Below are 24,199 nucleotides of genomic sequence, written 5' to 3' on the forward strand. Positions count from 1 at the left end.
CTGTAAAATGTTCCTCCTCGTCTTCCCGACATCATTTGTGCCGACAAGTACTACCACCTCTGGCTCTTCACCTTCTCCCTTGAGGATTTCCTGTATTCTGTCTGCGATGTCCTTAATCCTGGCACGAGGAAGGCAACACACCATCCGTAAATCCCACCTGTTGCCACAGAAACCCCGTTCAGTTCCTCTCACTATGGAGTCCCCTATCACCACAGCTCTGTGCGATGTCTGACTCCTCGGCTCTGCCTCCACGCCAACTTTTGATTGACAGACCTGACCGCCTCGTGGACTGGCAGTGTCATCTGTCTCTACTGTTTCCAAAAGGTTCAACTTGTTCCTGACAGGTACTTCCCCCTCGGTCTCTTGCACCTGTCTCCTCTCTGCCTTCCTCATCGTCTTCTCTCTTCTGCTCTCTTCTGGTATGGTCGGTGTAATAATCTCGCCGAAGGTCCTGTCCAGAAAGATCTTGTTCTCTCGGATGAGCCTAAGGTCCTCGAGTTCTTTCTTCAGTGCTGCGATATGCTCTGTCAGTAGCTGAACGTGCACACACTTTCCACAGATATACAAGCCAGATACACCAGAATCGTTGACCTCCCACATAATGCACGTAGCACACTGAACCAGCTGGGCAGTCATGTCTTCACCCTCTTCAACTGTGGTATAATCACTTCACTCAACCTCCTTGTCGAAGACTCCTGAGCTAAAGACTCTCTCTTCTCTCAACAGGAACTTCCCTGGACTCTCTTTTTGGGGCAAGTCTGTGGACTTTAAAGTTAGGTTAGAGGAGGTGGGTGGGAGAGAGGGCCTACTTTGTAGGGAGTCTAGAATACACCCACTCAAATAACAATCACTTACCTTCCCAACCGGCTATGTGCTCCGACTTCACTTCCGTCCAGCTCCCGCCGCTCTCTGCTGCATATTTATCCACATTTAACTTCATCTGTCATTCTTCAGCCCATGACCCGATTGGTCAAGATCTCTTTGTAATCTTAGATAACCTTCTTCACTGTCCACTATACCACTAATTTTGGTGTCATCCGCAAACTTACTAACCATCCAATTTGTTTATATAAATGACAAAGAAAAGTGGACCCAGTACAGATCCCTGTGGAACACCACTGGTCACAAGCCTCCAGTCTGAAGAACAACCCTCCACCACCGCCCTCTGTCTCTTACCTTCATGTTATGGAGAGGAAACAGGAACAAAGTACTGAGTTGGATGTTCAGCCATGACTATGTTGAATTCCGGAACAGGCTTGAAGGGCTGAGTGGCCCATTCCATCTATTTTCTATTTGCAGGGCTCAGGGTTAAAGAAGAAATTTTAGATTAGCAGAATTTTTCTTACAGAGAACTGGCAAAGATGAGAGACCAAATAGCCTCCATTGAAACTACAATCATTCTATAATTCTGGAATTTGATCTTTCAGCATTATTTCAGAGTCCTGATGCTGTGTGACTTGGAATTGAACTTGCCTGGAATGGTGTTTCTGTGGGCCTGATGGATTATTCTTTGAGTTACAGATTTGAAACATGCTGCCAAAGGAGCTTTGGTAGTTGCTGCAGTATTGGTACACACTGCATTGAAATTAACCTGTAGCACGGTATAAATGTTTAAGACTGTGAATGAGGTGCCTTTTAGGTGAACAGCTGCTTTGTTCTGGATGATGTTGAACATGAACATTTTTGGTGCTACAGTTGTTAAGGCAAGTTGGAAGTGTTCCAGAGAATTCCTGACTTGTGACTTATAGGTGGTGTGAAAGCTTTGAGAAGTCAGGTGGCTAGAAACTTACTGCAAATTCCCAACTTCTGATCAAATCAAAATAGTACCTGTTGACGCATACTACTGCATATTCTGAGGAATTGGGAAAAGTTGGGATAGATTAGGCAAGATTGACGCACCAAGCGACTCAAATATTCTTGTACACTGATCATTGAAAGCAAGCATGCAGATGTAGCAAACATTTGGGAAGGCAAATGGTATGTTGGCCTTCATTGCAAGAGGATTTGAGTACAGGAGAGGAAAAGTTTTACGAAAGCTGGGCCTTGGTGAGTCTACACCTGAAATATTACGTGGAATTCTGGATTCCTTCCCCAAGATATATTTGTCATACAGGGAGTGCTACATAGATTCACCAGACTGATTCCTGGGATATGCTGTAGTAGGTTTGTTAGATAAGGAGAGTTTGGGTTGCCTGGGACTATATTCGCTAGAGTTTAGAAGACTGTGGGCCATGCTCAATGAAATGTTAGAAACATTCTGACAGGTCTGATAGAGTGGATGCAGATTCAGAACAAGGGTTCATGGTCCCAAGAACCCATGAAATTCTCTACCACTGAAGATTGCAGAGGCAAAATCATTAAATATATTTAAGAAAGAAATATTTTTCTAGAAGTTAAAGGTGTCAGTGGTATGGGGAGAGCATTGGAGTTTGGTGTTCAGATAGAGAATCCGCAGTGATCATGTTGAATGAAAGAGTAAACTCTATGTTTCTATGGATTGAGCACACTGCAGCCACCAGCAAACACTCCACCTCTGACCAAATGATAGAAGAAAGGTTGTTGATGAATCAATTAAAATGATTGGACCTAAGAAAGTCCCTTAAGAAATCCCTGAAACATAACGTGGGGCTCCGAAATGTAGAGAAGGCAGGTTCTGTCAAGGCATTCAATGGGGCATTAGATAATTATTTAAATAGAAATGATGTGCAGCCTTATAAGGATAGGACAAGAGAATCGCACTAGGTCATGTCACTCGTTCACAGAGTTGGTGCAGGCACAATAGGCCAAATATAATGATTCCGTGGTCAAATGTTGCTTTGATGCCAGGGACAGCCACTCTCACCTCATTTCTGGAATTCAGCATGGAGTTAAGTAGTTGAGGGAGAACCCAAAATAGGTATCGATGATTGAGCTATTGGTGAGTAATACAGCTTGATAGAACTGTCAAGGACAAACTTTCATCATATTTTTGATGACTGAGAATAGACTGATTGGCCTTGATTGGATTTGTTTGGTCTTTTGTGCACATGACGTTACTGGGCAGTTTTCCAAACTTTTACATAGATACCAATGCTGTATCTGGAATAGCTTAGCTAGAGGCCTGCCTAGTTTTGGAGCATAGGTTCTTTAGCATTATGGCCACGATATTGTCAGGTCCTGTAGTGTTTTCTGAATCTGTTGAACTTGACTGTTTCTTGACATCACCTGTCATGTAACAGACAGCCTGATAGACTAGATTTCATTTGGGGATAGATGTGTTGCAAAAATAGGGAGAAGGTGAAGCTGGGAGTGCTTGGGAGAAGAGAAATTGTATTCAGTCCTGATGTGGGAGTAGGTTTGGATCTTCCTCATTGGTGAGGGACAGGGGATGAGAGAAGTCACAGGATTTCAGAATTGTTACAGCACAGAAAGACGGCATTTGGCCCATTGTGCCTGCACACTTCTATTACCTAGTGTAAATTTCCTGCCTTTTCCCCATGTTCCTGCACACCATTTGTTCCCCAAGTAATCATGAAATGCCTGTTTGAATGCCTCAGTTGAACCTGCCTCCACAACCTTTTTTGACAGGGCAGTCCATATTCTAATTACTCACTGAAAAAATCTTGAAAAAGTGTTTTCTTCTATTGCCAGGATCATAAAGGGTCTTGAAGTGCATGTGAAGAGGATCTTTCCTCTTCCCGTTGCCCTTGTTTTGCTTGCACATCACTTTAAATCTATGCCCTCTTGCTCTTTTTTTCACTTTTATGAGCAGGAATGGCTTCTACCAATCTATTCTATCCGGCCTGCTCATGATTTTGAAAGTCTCAATCAGAATTCCTTTCGGTTTTCTCTTCAGGGAGAACAACTTCTTAAACTTATCATAGCTGAATTTCTCATACCTGGAACCACTCTTATAAGTTGCTTCTATACTGTTTCTAATGCATTCACTACTTTCTTATAACGTAGTACCCACAACTGTAAACTATACCACAGCTATACCACAGCTAAGTGTCTTGTACAAGTTCAACATCACCTCCCTGTTCTTGTGCTCTGTGCTTCTATTAATAAAACCGAGAACACTATGTAATTTAATTGCTGCTTTCACCACCCATCTCTTCAATGATCGTGCTCATGAGATTAGATTAGATTCTCTACAGTGTAGAAACAGGCCCTTCGGCCCAACAAGTCCACACCAATCCTCCGAAGAGTAACCCACCCAGTCCCATTTCCCTCTGACTAATACACCTAACACTACGGGCAATTTAGCATGACCAATTCACCTGACCTGCACATCTTTGGACTGTGGGAGGAAACTGGAACACCCAGAGGAAACCCACCCAGACACGGGGAGAATGTGCAAACTCCACACAGACAGTTGCCCGAGGCTGGAATCAAACCTGGGACCCTGATGCCGTGAGACAGCAGTGCTAACCACTGAGCCACCATGCTGCCCATAACAATTGGTAATGGATTCATGGTCATCATTACTCTCTTACTCAGATTTTTTTATTGAATGCAAATTCCATTATCTGCCATGGTAGGATTTGAACCTGGGTCTCCAGCACATTACCTGGGCCTCTGGATTAACAATCCAGTGGTAACACGACTATACCATCACCTGGCCTGCACCCCCTTGAGAATTGCACTCCCTATTTTATATGGTCTTTCAAGTTCATACAACCAAAATGCATCACCTCTCACTCCTCACCCTTCTTTGCATTGAACCTCATCTACCACCTATCTGCCCAGTCCTCCAACTTGTGGATGTCCTTTTGGTGTTCCACACTCTGCTTTACAGTTTACAACTCTTTCAAGTTAGTGCTATCTGCAAACTTTGAAATTGTCCACTTCATACCACAGTCCAGACCATGAATATATAACGGGAAAAGCAAGGGTCCCAATATTGACCTCGGGGAACTCCATTATAAACCTTCCTCCAGTTCCAAACTATCCATTTACCATTATTCTCTGATTCCAATTATTCAGCCAATTCTTAATATTTTGCATCCATGTAGTTTTTATGTCAGACCTTTATAATTTTCCTCACAAGCCTGTTGAGTAAAAGAAATTCCAGCTTCATTAATTCACTCTCTGCTATGGTGGGATTTGAGACCTTGTAACCTAGAGCATTTCCCTGGACGTCTGGAGTGCTGATCCAGTGAGATTGCCATGACACCACCTGCTACATTGCGTGGTAAGGTCCCAGTTGGAGGTGCGATGGTATTAGCAATTGTTTCTGATGATACTGGAGTTGGGAGGAGGTAGGTGGTGTTGGCCTTGAGGAAACACTCACAGTCCTTGACCATAAGCAATGCTATACTTTCACCTAGCCTCGGCTCTTTTCTTTCATCTGTCCAAACTACTGGGCTCCCCAAGGCATGGGAAATTTGACCATCTGTGCTTAAAAATTGAATATTTGTTAAAATGAAGGCAAGCAGCATAATTGCAAGTTGCAATACTTGAATAACCAACCTATATCCCACAGTCCAGTTAATTGTTTGCTACTTGTTCTCCTTAATTCTAATCTAGAAATATGCAGGTTTTAGTATGACCCAAACTCATTCAGTTTTGAGAATTGAAAGTAAATTCATTATCTTTGACATTTCCACATTTATTCTCTTCTGGTCACCTGTGAGTTTGTTCTGTGCCAGAAGGTTGTGCTTAATGACAGGAAAATTATCCATTTTAATAGTACAAGCAGAAATGGAGTGTGACATATATGGTAAGGAATTGGGAAGAAAAGAAATCTGGGTTGACTTTTATTATGGAAGAATTTGAGTTTAGGGGTAAGGAAGCATTGGTGAGACCATATCTGGAGTATTACGTACAGTTTTGATTTCCTCACCTGAGGATACGTATGCTTGCCTGAGAAAGGGTGCAAAGAAAGTTCACCAGACTGATTCCAGGGTTGGTTGTATTGCCATATGAGGAGAGACTGAGGAGACTGTGCCTGTTTTCTCAAGAGTTTAGAAAATGAGAAGTGATCCCAATCAGCATACGAAACTCTTACAGGGCTAAACAGGGTAGCTGAGGAAAGAACGTTTTCTCTTGCCTGCTGGCGTGTCCAAGTGTCTCAGTCAGGAAATAAGACATAGGCCCTTAATGAAAAATGAGGGTGAATTTCTTCAACAGCGTTGACGAATCATTAGAGTTTTCAATCAAAGAGGGTTGCAGAGGTACAGCCATTGAGCATATTCAAGACAGAAATCAATAGATTTCTGGATATTAAAGAAAGTAATTTATACAATGTTAAAAATCACATAACACCAGGTTATAGTCCAACAGGTTTATTTGGAAGCACTAGCTTTCGGAGCGCTGCTCCTTTATCAGGTGGTTATGGAATATAAGATCATAAGACACAGAATTTATAGCAAAAGTTTACAGTGTGATGTAACTGAAATTATATATTGAAAAAGACCTAGATTGTTTGTTAAGTCTCTCATCTTTTAGAGCGAACATGTTGGTTTCAATTCTTTCATATGTAAATGGCAGAACCTTTTTAAAGTTCACTTGAGAATGTAACTAACAATTGATGTCATGTCGGCCAATATAATTAATTGATAGTGCGGCAAAATGTGTTGGAGTTCAAGATTAGCCATAATCTAGTTGAATGGCATAGCAGACTTGATCGGCTGAATAACCTACTCCTGCTCTATTTCCCATGTTCCCAGTACAGCTGACCAGGATATCATGGAAATTTGTTGCTCACCTGTTTCACAAATTATTTTAAAGCATCTTATTTTTAATTGCATAAGGAAAAAAATTGTGTACAGTAGTTTTATTGCACAGCACAGCACCTTTAACAGTTTAAATGGTACAATGTATATATTTTGTTTAATAGTATGCATACAGCTGGAAGTGCCTTTCTTGATATATATGGTTTAATTATAATAATAATTGGCAGAGTTTTAAGCTTATACAAAATTGGTTCTCATCGTTGGTTAACAATTATATCTGTTTCTCTAATAGAATATTCCAGAGGTGGATGAAGAGGGTTACTGTATCAAGCCAGAAGTGAACCAAATCAATATCCTTATGTTTGACATTAGATGTTTCAAGTTACCTTCATTTCATTAATACTTTGGGGTAATCAGTAAGGTACAAAATGGAAATAAGACAGATCATTACAGAAAATAGCTGTAATTGTTGTATTTCAGACAAACTGCTCTTTCGACTAGCTAGGTATCACAGGAATGTTAAATAAAATGAGAACTTAATTTCTCACTGGCACTTCAATTTAGTAATTAATCTTGAAATGTTAAATGTTTGGAACATAAACTATTGGAAAGTAAAAGTATGCTAACATCCTAAATTATTACATTGGATTATAGTGAAGTGCTACCAGGTGTGGAAAAGAAGTCTTCTAAACATTTAGTTGTTTGGAATTCAAAGTTAATATTCATTTCATGCCTGCACACAATTGCAAGAAGAAATTGAACATGTTTTTGTTCATTGAAATGTTAAACCTAGGCTAACATAATATCCTATTGCAATCATAAAATTGTGTTTCTCTCCCTTGACTAATGAAAACATGCCAAAGAAAACAATTTCTACTCATCAAGTGATTCAGGCTCAGAGGATGAGGAACCCAGGAAGTTCCATGTGCAAATAAAACCTGTTCAACCAAATAATGGTACTAACCACACATTGGAAGAACTGAAAGCATCCATTGGGAATATTACACTTTCTCCCTCCCCATCTGTAAGTAATATTTTCATTTTATTTGGCAATGATGATGTGAAGGAGAAAGTGAGGTCTGCAGATGCTGGAGATCAGAGCTGGAAATGTGTTGCTGGAAAAGCGCAGCAGGTCAGGCAGCATCCAGGGAACAGGAGAATCGACGTTTCGGGCATAAGAAGGGCTTCCTGAAGAAGGGCTTATGCCCAATGATGATGTGAAGCCTGTTTGGGAATTTTGGAAGTATATTAAAATACTAATTAGTTCTTAGAGGTCATTGAAAATGTGCATAAAAATGTTCAATTTATAATGTTAAATAATATTTTACTATGCTTTGATGATTGTTTCTTTTCAATAATGATTGCTTCTAGTTATTTTTGTTTTGGTGTTACACTATAGCATAATTGTTGTCACCGGTTTTGTTCATCAGAAGGCAGAGTTTCACTGTGGGTGATGGTGGTCAAAATGCAATAATCGGCTGACTTAGTCAGAATTAGTCTCCTTATTTAAAAGAAGGTTAAACCTGCATTTGAAGCAGTTCAGGGAAATTTACTAGTCTAATAGCTAGAATGTGGGTTGACTGATGAGCAATGGCTGGACAAGCTGGGCTTTTATCTGCTGGAGTTTAGAAGCATGAGAGATGACTTGATTGAAGCATACAGGATCATAAAAGGTATTGACGAAGTGCATGTGAAGAGGAGCTTTGCTCTTATTGAAGGTGTAGATCTAGGGCTCACTGTTTAAAAACATGATTTTGCCTACATAAGACAGAGGAAGAGATTTTTTTCCCCTTAACGTTTGAGAGTATTTGAAACTGGCTTCCTCAGAGGTTGGTGGAAGTAGGATCTTTAAATTCTTTCAAGATAAAGGTGGATAGATCCATAACAAAACAGGTGATTAAAGGTTATTGGGGTAGGTGGGAATGTGGAGTAATCAGATCAGCCATAATCATATTGAATGGCTTGAGTGGCTTATTTCTGCTCTAAATCATATGTTTGTAAGATACATAATAAGTATATTATGTATTCCAGATAAATACATGTTTTAAATGAATCTGATAAATGCTATGACACTCCATTGTTTCTTGCTGTGAAGTATCATACCGTTGATTCATCATTAATTGAAGTTAAAGATGAAATTGGATATCTTGTGCCGAATTATATTGACTCTTTAGGGAATAAGTAGTTCAATCTGGCAAATGAGGTTGAGAGTGTGGTGCTGGAAAAGCACAGCAGGTCAGGCAGCATCTGAGGAACAGGAAAATCGATGTTTCGGGCAAAAGCCCTTCATCAGCCATTCGGCCTGATGAAGTGCTTTCACCTTCAATTCATCAATTTTCCTGCTCCTCGGATGCTGCCTGACCTGCTGTGCTTTTCCAGCACCACATTCGACTCGAATCTCCAGCAACGGCAATCCTCACTTTCACCAATCTGGTGAATGTCTAATTTGTTTTTCAATATTTGTTCAAGTTTGAATTGAATTAGGTTCTCTGAAAGCCATGTTAAGAGATGTTTCATGGTTATCATGCATCTTTCAACCCATTACTGATTCTGGCACAGCAAATCAAGAAATCCTCAAAACGTCAATTGGATTTTTGTATATCTTTCATGAGCTTCATGCCAGCTTTATATAAACCACCAAACTCTGCACTTCCAAACAGTCCTAATTTGAATACAAAAATCATGCAATTAAATTAAGACTGAGAAGATCCTCAGTTTCTGCAGAGACAAAGCACATCTTTCTAATTCTGAATAGAATTGACATTACGGGGTTGTGCAGTTTTGGGTAATTAGCTCAAGGGCATTTGTTTTATTGAGAATTGGGGCTGAAGAGTGAAAAAGGAAGCTAAAAATAATGAATTTTGATGTTAATGATGGAAGCTATGACTTTTTATTATTGATAGTAACTTTAATCTATCAAACTTAATATTGAGCAGTGTGTAATCAACACGTACAGCTTGAAGGCCAGTGCAAAAATTCACAAGATCCTGAAGATAGGTTTTCCATGAAGAACACCTTTCACTTTATTGGACTCCTTACTTGGCCTTTGGCTTATTCACCAACTTCAGTTTACCTTGCCAACTGGCTTTAGTATTCTTAACTGAAGGCTTGAAGTATAGCTGAGAACTTATAACTGTAAAAATATTTTTTATAAAATCATGGAGTCATGCAGCACAGAATCAGATCTATCATCCATGCTCACCCAGACATTCCAATCTGACCCAGTCCCATTTGCCAGCCCATATCCCCCTCAACACTTCCTATTCATATCCCCATCCAGGTACCTTTTAAAATTGTCACATTTAAAGGCATTCGCCTCCGCCTCCACCAATTCCTCTGACAGCTCATTCCATACATGCACTGTCCTCAGGTCCTTTTCAAATCTTTCCCCTATCACCTTAAACATATGTCCTCTAGTTTTGGACTCCCCCATTTTAGAAAAGTGACCTTGGCTGTTCACCCTATCTATACCCCTCATGATTCTATAAATCTCTAAGGTCAGAAATCTGCCTTTTGATATAATTATGTTACAGTGTAATTCCATAGCTGAATAATTAAACTATTCTTTTGGTTTTCATCTTTTACATGCTGACTTCAGAGGCATAGCCCGGTAAGTATGTATTTCATCTTTGAAGGGCCCTTTAGTGAGTATTTGCTTAATTGCATATATGTATGTGCATGCTTAATTTATGTTTTTTATGTTATTTATTTGTGCTTTGGTGTATGCACTAATGGGAGTTATATTTTTGAATTTTGTTATTACAACTTGCAATAACTCAAAGTTTGTGAGAAGATTTGTAGCTCGGGTGCTCGTTGCTGTGGTTCTGTTCCCCGAGCTGGAAGTTTTTGTTGCAAACGTTTCGTCCCCTGTCTAGGTGACATCCTCAGTGCTTGGGAGCCTCCAGTGAAGCGCTTCTGTGGTGTTTCCTCCAGCATTTATAGAGGCCTGTCTCTGACCCAGAGTTTGGGTTGAATTTGTGGTAAGACTGTTTGTTCTAACCTTTGCATTACTGCTTCTGCTATGAGTCCCGAGATCGGTGAGCCCATGGGTGTTCCGTTGATTTGTTCGTATATCTGGTTGTTGAATGTGAAGTGTGTTGTGAGGCACAAGTCCAGTAGTTTAAGTATGCCGTCTTTGTTGATGGGTTCAACGTCCTGTTGTCTGTTATGTCTGTTCAGCAGGTTGGCTATTGTTTCTCTGGCTAGGGCTTTGTCAATAGAGGTGAACAGTGCCGTTACGTCGAATGAGACCATAGTTTCTTCCTTGTCTATGTGTATATTCCTGATGATGTCCAAGAATTCCTGTGTTGATTGGAGAGAGTGTCTGGATCCGCTGATCAGGTGTTTCAGTTTCTGCTGTAGTTCTGCATGGGCTCACCGATCTCGGGACTCATAGCAGAAGCAGTAATGCAAAGGTTAGAACAAACAGTCTTACCACAAATTCAACCCAAACTCTGGGTCAGATACGTTGATGACACCTTTGTAATCATTAAAAACACGGAAATAGAGAAAACACACCGGATCATCAACTCCACACTCACAGGAATCTGATTCACGAGAGAGGAAGAAAAGGACAACCAACTCCCATTCCTAGACGTGAGGGTACAGAGAACACCAAACGGAGAATTCACCACCAAGGTACACAGGAAAGCCACACACACAGACCAAGTCCTGAACTATGAAAGCAACCACCCCAATACACACAAACAAAGTTGCATCGAGACACTATTCAAAAGGGCCACAACACACTGCAGCACACCAGAACTGCAAAAAGAGGAAGAGGAACACCTATACAAGGTATTCGCCAAAAACGGATATCCTCGCAATTTCATCTATAGATGCCTAAGGGAAAGACAACGGAACGAGGACATGCCGCAACCCAAAGGACTAGTCACACTACCATACATCAAGAACATCTCTGAAATGACAGCCAGACTACTGCGACCACTAGGACTTATAACAGCACACAAACCAACAGCCACACTCAGACAACAACTTACCAGAACGAAGGACCCGATACCCAGCATGAGCAAAACTAATGTAGTGTACAAAATCCCATGCAAGGACTGCACAAAACACTATATAGGACAAAAGGAAGACAGCTAACGATCCGCATCCACGAACATTAACTAGCCACGAAACGACACGACCAGCTATTCCAAGTAGCCACACACGTAGATGACAAGCAACATGAATTTGACTGGGACAACACTACCATTATAGGGCAAGCGAAACAAAGAACAGCCAGGGAATTCCTAGAAGCATGGCACTCATCCACAAACTCCATCAACAAACACATCGACCTGGACCCAATATACCGGCCACTACAGCGGACAGCTGAAACTGACAACCGGAAGCGGCAGAGACAGGCCACTATAAATGCTGGAGGAAACACCACAGAAGCGCTTCACAGGAGGCTCCCAAGCACTGAGGATATCACCTAGACAGGGGACGAAACATTTGCAATAACTATTGAACTACTATTTTTGTTTGTATTGTTTTAATAATTGTATTATACATTTGGTATGAATAGAATTTGAATTGCAGTATTAATGTATTTAATTAATTTTTATTTGCCATTCCAGAATGCAATGAAAAGAAATTCATCTAGTAAGTACTAGTTGATGGGTTTCTGCTTTATGTTTTGCTCTCTCCAACTGGGAGTATAATTTGTTTGTATTCACAGACTATAGGTTGGAAAAGTTGGTATGTTTTTCCCTTTGAGAAGTGAATGCTGAGAGAAGATTTGATAAGCTATATTTATAGAGTTAGGGATAAAGTATTCTCACTTGTGAAATGATCAAGACTGAGAAGGCACAGATTTAAGGTGATTGGTAAAAGAAGAAAATATGATATTAGGAAAAACCTTTTCATGAGTGGCTGACTCTAGATTACACTGACCAAGAGTGCAGTGGAGCTATGTTCAATTGAGGCATTCAAAAGAGAATTACACTGCTATTTGAAAAGGAGCAATGTGCAAGGTTATGGAGCTAAGACAGAAGAATGACAATTAATGTGATGCTCATTTGGAGTACTGTGTAGGCATGTTGAGCCAATGATGAAATTTTGCACGTTAACAATTCTGTGCTTCCTAATTGTTATGTTGGGAAGCTAAAGAAATAAATAAATGCTAGTCAACATTTAACCCATAATGATATGGAGCATCTTGCTCTCTTTTGGAAACTACTACTTACTTTTACACTCCAGTAAGTGTATTTAATATTGTGCTTTGCTAAAATCATCTATTATTAGACGTGTGCCGGTAAAGATGTATTAAATTAACTGATTAAAGCTTGTCTGTATATTTGTACTATATGCTGTTGAGTCAAATTAACTATATTTCTGCATATTTCCTCACAGTGCCCCTTCCTCAGTTAATTTGCTATTGAAACACCCATTCATGCTTTTGTTACTCGCATTCATGCCTATTCCAATTGATATGGACAGCAGGTGAGGCAGCATCCAACGAGCAGGAGAATCGATATTTCGGGTATAAACCCTTTATCACAAAGTCCTTTCGGGTTTATGCCCGAATTGTCGATTTTCCTGCTCCTCAAATGGTGCCTGACCTGCTATCTTTTCTAACATCATACTCTTGACTCTGTCCAGCATCTGCAGTCCTCACTTTCTCCTATTCCAAATGATGCCAGGTTGACATTTTAAAATTTCTACCATTCATAAGTTTGAGGTCGTTCTGAACTCTGTTGCCTATATCCTAACTTGTACCGAGTCACATTTGCTCGTCACCCTTCACTGACTTACATTGGCTTCCAAATAAGTAGCTCCTTAATTTTAAAATTCTTATCCTTTCTTTCCAATCCAATCCTCTCTGTTTCAGGAAAATCCTCCTGCCCTGTCTCTGTACTGCTCCAAATCTGGCCTATTGAGCATCCCAGTTTTAATTGTACAACCATTGGAGGTTTTGCCTTCAATTGTTAGAATCCTAAACTTGATCATTTCTTAAAGCCTCATAAACACACTATTATTTGTCTTCTTCATTGTTTCCTGAGGTGTCTTGATGTCAAATTATGTTTGATAATGTGCTGAGGGAATGTCTTGGTATGCTGAAGGCATTATATAAATACATGTTATTGTTTTATTCTTTGGTGAGAAGCAATTAGATTAATAAGGCCAAAAAAAGTAAATATAACACTGAACTTAATATGTGGAGGAATAGAAAACGTCAGAGAGGTTTAAAGAGAAGTTTATAGTAAGTTACACTTGGATTATGTTCGGAAGAACGTAAAACAGAATGTTACTTAAATGAAGATAGATTACTTGGAAGGCCTCTGTTACAGCTGTTCATTCTGCTACTAAAGGGAACATAATAATATTTTAGTTAAAATTATAAATAATCTACAGGGGAAATTAGATTTTATTTCATGACAAGGGTTATGGTGGTCTGGAATGCACTGCTATCAAAGAAATTGTTATAACAGTAAATTTCAAAATGAAATTGGATTATCCTTGAAAAGAGCAATTTTGGAGAAAGAGCAGTGAAGTAGGATTAATTTTTAGGTCAAAGAGCTGTCATAGCCATGCTGAACTGAATAGCTGCCTTCTTCACTGCAAGTACTGTGATAGAGAATGTAGTAATTTGAAAAAATGTTTGTACTCCTGAGTAAATTTTTCTGCTATCATATACTCAAAAAGGAATACTTATAAGCTTTAGAAAAGGAATAGCACTCAACTCAAAATGCTTCAGAAAGTATCTTTGAAAACATATAAAAACCTGGTATGTTCAATGACTGGAATAACTTCAAACATTTTCCTCACTTTGTCTCCTTTCTACAAGGTGAAGAGCTGGTTCGGCCAAGATCATGTGTTCCATCACCAGAGTAAGTCAGTACGATATTAAACATATTTGTTACCTTTTCATAGAAATTTTTAATCAACCTTTTCAGACATGTTCTGGAGGAGCTGGGAGTTGAACTTAAGCCTTCTGACACAGAGGTAGGGGCATTATCAGTGCACCACAAGTGTATCAGCTTTTTGTGCATTTGGAGAGGAACAGAAGGAGGGTTGGCTAAAAAGCAGTCTTATGTTAGGAATAGGTATCAGTCCTGTTCCCTGATTGATAATTGTGACCAGTGATGAAGTCCTGTTACGATCATGATTTGCAACCTGCTATATGCTTGAGATTTGACAATATATAATTTATTCCTCACTTTGTTTGGCTCAATGATAAAACCAATAGTAACTTCAAATATTTAAGTTATTTTTACTAAACAGTTGTTCCTTCAGCTGTGTTAGTGATTTTGAATGTTATAATTTAATTAATTATTAATTTCAGTAATTCTGATATTTATCACTTGCGTCAGCCAAACATTGGTGTCACCCTTATTATCCTTTCCAGCTTAAAAATGTGAATTTGAAACAGTGTTTTTCTCTCTCCATATGTGCTGCCAGACCTACTGAGTGTTTAGTTAAGATTTCCAGCATCTGCAGTATTTTGTTTTTCTTAAAATTATGCCGGACAGGAAAGAAATGTTTTTATGTCACAATTTATTAAAATATTTAGTGTATTGAAGGATTTTTTTACGTGGTGTCTTCTGATAAATAAGCTGCCCCTGGGAGAAAAGAGCAGAGATGGGCATTCCTGGGAAAGAAAGGTGGCATTGAATAAAATACAGATATAAAAACAAGACATGGTGAGAAATAAGAAGAAAAACTGAAAATGCTGTAGATATTCAGCACTTCTGACAGCATCTGTGGAGAGAGAATCGCATTGTGAATTTTACAAGACGACACCCTCCCCTTAACCAAAACGTCTATGCTGGTGACTGCCATAATTAGGTCACAGTGGAGCTTCCACCCTTTAAGAATATTATGCTGAGTACGAGAGAATTGCTGGCCAATCAGATTAACTGGCAATTCTGCAATCCCAGCAGCACTAGGATTGAGTAGTAGCAATTGCTGGGATGATTTGCAGTACATGTGGAAGAAGAATCATGGATTCTAGGTTAATGTCTGCTCGGCAGACCCAGCAAATTAGGAGTCTGTTTAATTAATAATGGGCTAAAGTGCATTGGAAAGCAGGTATGAAAATGGGGTTGAGGCCGAGATGAGATCTACTATGATCATGTTAAATGACAGAACAGCCTTTAGGAACTGACTTGCTAATGACTACTTGTAGTTCTTCTTCAGCCAGGCCCATGAATAAAGTGGAATACTCTGTCTGGGATGGTATTAAACGTTAAGTCTGGTTGGATGCAGCAAGTAGTCAATATCTAATCATACGCCTAATGTGAGCCTTGAATGTTACAGAGAATCTAAGAGGTTAGAAGACACTGGGGACCCCTTATACTGAATTTTTCTAGTAGTTATGATCTAGCCTAAGATTTCATCTTATTGCTATTACAGAAATTCTTAACTATCCAAAGTTCTAGGCATATGAAAACAAAGGGAAGAGCTACTGGAAACACAGGTCGCAATAGCCATTGAACTAGCTTCGGCAATTTATCTGGTGTCAATTGCACCCTATTGTTAATGTGTTTTCTAAAATAAGTATTTTTTCTTAGAAAGAATGGTAAACTAACACTCAGGTCAACGCAGGTAAGAGGAGAACAATCACAACGTCATGAGTGGCTGTCCCATGGCCAAAGGCCAAAAGGATTCAGACAATTGACACAACATAAGTTAATTGTACCTAGTAATAATAGTGCTTGGGGTAGAGGAGAACTCTCAAAGACTAATTTTTATCAGGCAGACCTTGTAGGCAGATTAAAGCTGAATAGCAGGAGATGTTTGATAATGCATTTACATTTATGTTTAAAAGTGGTTCAGCTTCATTGCAGATAGATAGCAGTATGCATGGCTAAAACTGTTAAGCTTCCTGCAAGACATGAATCTCCCTCAGCCACAGGTAAAATATCAGAAATAGCAACAGCTTGAAGCCTTAAGGGTTTTTCAGTAAACCCAAGGAGGAGTAGATTACCTAACATGCCCATCCCATAAAATGTCAGACAGATCATGGTTAGGTAGTTGGAGGTTTTCAAAGATCCACCTACTAGATTTTACATACACACTCTATGAACCTGCCAACAGGGGAGCAAAATTATAGATCCATGCTGCATTCTGCAAACATTTTCAAGAAATGCTATCAATTATACAAGTGTGCATGATTAAGTTAGGAACCGAAGTTTTTATATAGGCATTAAAACAGAAATATCAAGATTAATTAACTGGAGAAAGTAATTGCTAATTATTGCAATTGTGCATTAACTTAAAGCTTTTGCTTTTGTTTAACTCATTTAGCTCCAGAAGGGTCAATAATGACCTGTTTTCACTGGATCCGTTGTTTGGACCTCCACTTGATTCCTCGTCTTCATCCACATCAACAACTTCATCAGGTGAATATTAATTTAGTTTCTGATATTGCTTAATAGTGTAAATATTTTAAATACAATAGTACTGTTTATGCCACTTTCAAGTTAGGTATGATTTTTGTGTATACATTATAATTTCCTCACTATTATTGCTATCAGTATGTAATATTAACAAATTGATACTATGAATGCATTAACCATGCTAATGTTTCGTTTCTTTGCATGGGTAGGATGCCATTAAGAAAAAGGGATAATATTGTTTCGATACTAAGTTATGTTTTCCTAAAAGTTTTTTTCTTCATTATTATTACTTTTTGTTTGATTTTGACTGTAATGGTGAGAGAATTTGCTATTTTTTTTAATGAAATGTGGAAGAGACAATGTCATTGTTAATTCTTCTCACATTTACTAAATGCCAGTAGCAAATTTGATTTTGTACAGCAAGCAGTCACTTCATTTAAATACTCAATTTTAAAGTCTTCTCTATTTAAGATGCTCAAAATATATTGTTAAAAAATCATTCTATAAAGATTGCATTTTCTCATCCAAAATATTAGTTATCTAAAAGATGAATGTTAGTGCTATTAAGAACCAGCCTTTTCAAACTTGAGCTCATTTGTTAAAACTGAGTTAAACCATTAACAATTAAGCCATTGTTAAAACAATGGGAAAAGTAACCATTGTAGAATCATATCAATAAAAGTAAACTGCTACAGAAGCTGGATCCAAAATAAAATCAGAAGAGCTGGAGAAGCTCAGAAATCTGGCAGCATCTGTGGAGGGAAAAACAGAATTAATGTTTTGAGTCCAATATGACTTCTTTGGATCTGAAGAGGTCTGGAAAATGATGGTTTTTATGCTGTTAGCAAAGAAGGATTGGAGACAGAGGAATAATTCAAGATTTGTATCTGATCATTGGTGGAATGGTGCATTTGCGGATCAACGTAGAATTCTCATTTAGTGAAACCACTCATTAAATGCTCTACTGCAATGAGTTAGGAAGGGAGTTATCATTGAAGTTTTCCAATCCCTAACCTTTCTTGCAGCTACTGTATTTGTATGGCGAGTCCAGTTTAGTTTTTGGTAACCCTTCAGGATGTTGCTAGTAGCAGATTCAATCATGGTAATACCATTGAATGTCAAGGGAAAGTAGTTTGAATGTCTCGAATTGGAAATTGTCATTGTTTTGTGTTCGAGGGGCATGAATGTTACTAAGTATTTTGACTATGATTTTTCTGTTATTTTTTTCCAGTGCTGTCACCCATTTTGGAGACCAAAATATTTTTTGGTTATTAATTTGCATCTTTAACTGAACATATTTGTGTGTCTTTACAATGTGTTGGGTAGAATGCCTGAGAGATTGTTAACATATGTTTAAATTTAAATTATTCTCATTACCGCGTGAGCATAAGGTTTTTTTTGATATTACTGCTCCACGATTTAATACATTCACAGTTGATATTGAGCTTCAACTCCACCTTCCTTCCTGTTCCACATGTCTGTTAATTCTTTGAGACAAAAGCTGTGTCTATTCCAGCCTTGTATATTTCCAGAAATGAACCATCCCCAGGCACCTTGGGTAGAGACTTCCACAGATTTATAATCCCAATAGATTCACTATTTAAGTGAAATAATTTCTCCTCATCTTAGTCCTAAAATTTTGGCCCTTTAGCCTGAGGCTGTGTCTCCACATTTTAGATTTGTTGACCAGTGAAAACAATTTCTCATCATCTATCTTAACAGCCCCCTCAAAAATGTTGTATTTCTTAATAGGAGTGCATCTCATTCTTGTAAGCAACAGAGAAATAGACCTGACTGACTCAATCTTCAGAGACCAAAACTGTGCACAATACTCCAGATGTGGTCTCACTAAAATCCTGTATAATTTAGACTTTATTCACTTACCTTCCTAGTTGCTGTTGTACCTCCATGATGACTTGCTACATTCCTTAAACACCCATGTCTCTTTGAAAGTAAATGGTTACAAGTTTAGAATCTTTTAAAACAATTCTGTTTTTTATTCTTATGACCAAAGTGAATAACTTTGCACATCCCTATATTATTGTTACCTACTCTCTTAACCTGTCTACACCTCTTTGTAGACTCTGTGTCCTTCCTATAGTTTATCTTTCCACATAGCATTGTATCATCAGCAAACTTGAGATTCATTACTTTCTGTCTTTTCATCCAAGCCAGTGATGAAAATTGTCAATATCTCTTTGTATTACTCCATTATCCACTGCCTACAAGTGCAGTGAGGTTTATGCCCACTCTGCTTCCAGCTTGTTAATACTCTAAGCACGTTCATAGCCTGTTGGCCTTGCTCAATAGAATGGAAAATACTAGAATCTATTACGAAAGCTGTGGTAAAGGATTTGCTTGAGCATTGTCAAAATGGATTTGCAATTGGGAAATTGTGCTTGACAAATGTATTGGAGTCTTTCAAGGATGTTACTAATGAAATTGATCGAGAAGTGTCAATGGGCATAATATATTTGGCATTTGATAATGTCCCACACAGGAGGTTAGCTAATAAAATTAAAGCACCTGGAGTAGGAGGTAATGTAGTGACATGATTAAAATTGGCTAATGGCCAAAAAGCAAGAGAGTAGAAATAACCAGTTCAATCCCAAGTGACTAGTGGGATACTGCACGATTGATACTTGACCTCTAGATGTTCACAATATGTATCAATGATTTGGAGGCAGGGGCTAAACTTAATATTTCTGAATTTGCACATGCTACAAAATTAGGTGGAATGTGTGTGTTGTGTATTGTAAGGAAGATGTAAAGTGGCTTGGGGGGATTCGCACAGGCTTAGTGAGTAGGAAAGAATATGCCAATTTTTTTTGTATATTCTCTCATGGGAACATGGGTGTGGCTGGATGCACAGCATTTATTGCTTGTCGCCAGTGGCGTTCAGGAACGGACTGGTAAGCTACTTTGCTGAATAGTTGCAGCTCAGGTGCTATAGGTAAGCCCACAATCCCCTTGGTGGGGGGAGGAATTCCAAGATATCCACCCTCGACAGTGAAGGAACGGTGATATACTTCCAAGTCTGGATTGTGAGTGACTAGGAAGGGATCTTGCAGGTGATCGTGCCTTGTCCTGCTGGATAGAAATGAACTTGGATTTAGAAGGTGCTCTCTAAGAATTTTTGGCAACTTTCAATAGTGCATCTCGCAGGTAGTACACATTACTGCTACTGAGTGTCAGTGTTGGAGGTAATGGATGTGGTGCTAACTAAATGGGCTGCTTTGTCCTGTATGGTTCAAGCTTCTTGAGTGCTGCTGGTGCTGCACTCCTGATTTGTGCCCAGAAGATGGTGGCCAGGCTTTGGGAGTCAGGAGATGAGTACTCTTCAAGTATTCCTAGCCTCTGATCTGCTCTCGTTGCCACTATATTGATATAATGAGTCCAGTTGAGGTTCTGGTCCACGCCAGGATTAACATGGATGAATAAACAATAGTTACAAGTAGAAGCTTAAGTTGTTGATATCAGAGGCTGCAAAAAAGATTTTAATTTTGACTTTTAGTTAGGAAGAATTTTGATAACTGTAAGTAGAAGAAACATTTACCTTTGGGAAGGCAGGACTGGAGTTTATCCATTTCAAATAAACATCTTTTATGAAGAGAATGTAGAAAACATTATATTTCAGTTTACAAACACAAAAAGTCACATTACAGGGCATGATTAAGACTGAAACTTTACATCTCTTAATGAGTAATTAAATAAATGTTTGAAAAACAGGAAAAAACAAGGGTGGTTTTGGATTACCCCAACTAATGAACATAGTGGAGTGAACTTCTGCCTCTTATGCTGTAAATGTTTTGGTTCTATATATGAAGGGCAAATGTTTGAATGTGGCACACCTCAGTCAATATTTTGTTTCACCTATGTGTTAAGAACAAGGCAGTTCTAAATGTAAATAATGCAACTTGACTTGGATGGTAAAAGCTTAAAACTTGCTTTCATACTAGATTTTAAAATTAACCATGCTGGTGGTATATTTCATCAATTACTTTTGCTTTCATCTTCCTTCTTGTTTTTCTTAACCTTTGTTCTAGCTTTTCCTTTTCTTCCAGTCAGTAACACTTCTGAGGTACACACAGTGCTTGCTTCAGGTAAATAAAACAATAGTGTATTGGAAAATCGAATGGTTGAACATGTGTTTTTCTGTTGCATTATCCAGCAAAGTGGTTTTATGAAAGGAAATTGGAAACCAGGTGTTTCTATTTAAATAAGGCATCAAAACTACAATAAGCCTCGCTAGCTTTATACCTTCAAATATTTTTGAATAGCTTATTAAGGTGTCTTCAATAAAAAGCACCTGAGTAATCCCAAATAAAGTTTTCCAAATAAACCATGAATTGAGATTACTTAAAAGCTACTGCACCTGCTCTTAAAGATAATGTAAATATCTGTGATTCCACCTTGCTGATTGGCATGCATAATGTGCATACTGTGTGCTAATTGTACTATTTGTTTAAAAAAGTTGGCCTATTTCTATTTTTTAGACATTTAAATAAAGTCTGTCTAGATTCCCATATACACAGTTTGTAAATGTGATATTTCATGAATTCCAGGGCTGTGCATTATAGTTAATTGAAATAGGCATGATATTTTGTCAGACATCCTTGACAAAATATTTGACACTTCACATCTCTGCATTCTTGCAGCTAGATGGATAATTGAAGAACACACAGTTGTTTCCAGTTAATGACGTGTCAGATTTATGACATTCATGTTAATATAATTCATTCGCTATTATTAGATTGTCAGATGCTTTGAACGAAACAGAATTACAGTAGACCCTAGTTATAAATCAATTAATTGCCACAGAACTTTGCACCATATTAAAATTTAGAAACATTGCAAGGTAGAAGTGACCTATTCAGCCCCTTGTGTCAGTGCCAGCAATAAAATAAAACTGGCAGGCTCATTATACATTGCATTTATTGATCTGTGGCCCTGGAGTATAAAAAAATCAGGTGCTTACCCTTATACTTTTCAAATGCCGTACGTGTCTTTGTCACACCATCCCTCACCCACCTGTTGTGAAAGATTTCTCCAAATTCTTTTCTGATCCTTCTGCCAAATTGTTTAAACTGTTCCCCTTGATTAAATCTATTCTCCTTGGTTATTGTCATTTTAGCTAAAAGAAATAGCAATTCCTGCCCACTTTCATGAGGCCTCACAATTTTTATACACCACAGTTAAACCTCTCTTTCTCTTCCATTTCACAAAACTAACTTCAGCTTATCTGATCATTGCTTAAGACTTAAAGTTTCCCAGTCCTAGCTGTATCCGCAAAAATCTCTTTTGTACTCTAGTGGAATATTATTTGACCTATAACACAATAACCAGAATGTCAGTAGTATTTTAGCTGTGGTCCCTAACTAATGTTTTAGAGAGTTCTAGTATAACCTTCATACTACTATTTGCTATGCCGTCGCTAATTATGTGCCCCCATCATTCTTTCATCTATGAAAAATGATGGAAGAAACTGTTTCAGGGAGTGTCTCCACATGATGTACTTTTGCTCATGGCTGAAGAGGCCACCCCTTGAGAGGCAGGTCCCACCACAAGTTTTACACAAGGCTACCAAGTGTTGTTGACTTCTCCATGTTGATGTCTCTCAGCTGAGAAGGGTTCATATTTTTCTTTGTTGTCAGCTAGTGGCCATTGAGAACAATCATCACTCTTTTCAAGTCCTATGATCGTCTGGATCCTGACTACCTCGCCATACAGAAAACCTTTTGGTCTTTCATCTTATGTATGTCCACTTGCCAGTGAAGCCAGTTTGATGAGTGCTAATAAGCTAGAGAACTCTGCTTTTGAGAAGACTGTGGAAATTGAGACTTCAATCTGCCAGAATATACATGTAATGTGCAATATACAGTGTAGAAAAATATTATTGGAATTCTTTTCTTGATAGCTGTAAGTCATTATAAGTTTCACAACCATACAGCAAAGTGCTAAGAAGACTGGGAGTAAGTGAAGACTGCAGATGCTGAAGATCAGAGTCAAGAGTGTGATGCTGGAAAAGCACAGCAGGTTAGGCTTCCTGATGAAGGGCTTATGTCCGAAACGTCGATTCTCCTACTCCTGGGATGCTGCCTGACCTACTGTATTTTTCCAGCACCACACTCTTTGCTAAGAACACTGGCCTTATAAACCATTAGCAGGGTTCACAGGGTCAACTTGATGTTGTTCAGAGTATGTTTTGTGAGTCATCCGAAGATGGTCACTAATTTCTCTATACTTGCATGTTTGACTGTATCAAGATTGTATATAACCACAGTCTCAAGCTAACAGAATTTTCAACCACTTTCAGCAGCGTGTTTTATATTGTGATTGGACTGGAGATACAACACTTGGTCCCATGAGCAATGTTTTCTTGTTGCTTATTGTTAGGGAAAGCAAGGAACGCATGAGACTGAAGAGCTTTAATGAACAGCCAGTCTTCTCAAAATGTTGTAAAACCCTGCTCAGCAAATGGTGTTGAATGCCTTGATGAGATGTACTGAAGTAAAGAGGTATACACTGTTCTTTGCACTTTTTCTATCGTGTCATTTGGAGAAGATCATGACCACAATAGATCTGCCAGTATGGAAACCACACTGTGCTTCCAGATAGTCAGTCTGCAAGTAGATGGTGCTTTTTACAACCCAAACGAAGGATTTCGGTGTGATACTAAGGAGTGAGATGCCCTGTAGTTGTATTCTGTAATATTTACTTTTGTAAAGTGTGATGATTTTGGCATTGTGCATCTCCAGCAGAGAAGGAGACAGTCACAAACATATAGTTGTAGATAGGACCAGCTTGACCAGCTGAATGATATTCCATTCCTGCTGCCTTTCTGTTTGTTAAGCACTCTTTGGTGTTCTCATACTCAAGTGATGAGGATGCTGCATGTAACTCAACCATGGCAGGAAATTGCATGAGAGTGTCAAGTGCAAATTTGGAGGTTTCTGTCTAAAAGAACTACACTTCATCGTGCTGTTCAGCCCAATGGCACTTCTGTTTATTTCTGATGGAGTAATTCATCATCTGCCAACTTCACATGCATAACTTTGATTATAATGGAACAAAATACTCTCTTGAACTCTGCAAATACAGTTCATAGATTTCCATTCTTACAGGCAGATTGGATTTCTTAGTGTAAGTTGACCTAGTATTTAATTTTGCAGTGTTTCCCTACCTTTTGCACAG

At 38.7% G+C, this 24,199-nt stretch overlaps 1 protein-coding gene across 7 annotated transcripts in view; it reads left to right on the forward strand.

The window, feature by feature from the left end:
- fcho2 (FCH and mu domain containing endocytic adaptor 2) overlaps nt 1–24,199 on the forward strand; it is a 210,887-nt gene that overhangs the window by 107,555 nt on the left and 79,133 nt on the right. For 4 of the 7 annotated variants that reach the window (XM_043707669.2, XM_043707660.2, XM_043707677.2 and 1 more), the window contains exons 12-18: nt 6,949–7,006; nt 7,511–7,680; nt 10,255–10,266; nt 12,242–12,266; nt 14,452–14,494; nt 16,914–17,008; nt 21,052–21,108. In XM_043707669.2, coding sequence (XP_043563604.2) covers nt 6,949–7,006; nt 7,511–7,680; nt 10,255–10,266; nt 12,242–12,266; nt 14,452–14,494; nt 16,914–17,008; nt 21,052–21,108 — 460 coding nt within the window. The remainder of the gene's footprint in view (nt 1–6,948; nt 7,007–7,510; nt 7,681–10,254; nt 10,267–12,241; nt 12,267–14,451; nt 14,495–16,913; nt 17,009–21,051; nt 21,109–24,199) is intronic. The other 3 variants (XM_088000064.1, XM_043707705.2, XM_088000048.1) reach the window with 2 other exon arrangements.

The sequence above is a fragment of the Chiloscyllium plagiosum genome, unplaced genomic scaffold (genome assembly GCF_037043375.1).
Source record: "Chiloscyllium plagiosum isolate Xiang-an unplaced genomic scaffold, Cpla_swu_hap1 HiC_scaffold_2, whole genome shotgun sequence".
Classification (NCBI taxonomy): Eukaryota; Metazoa; Chordata; class Chondrichthyes; order Orectolobiformes; family Hemiscylliidae; genus Chiloscyllium; species Chiloscyllium plagiosum.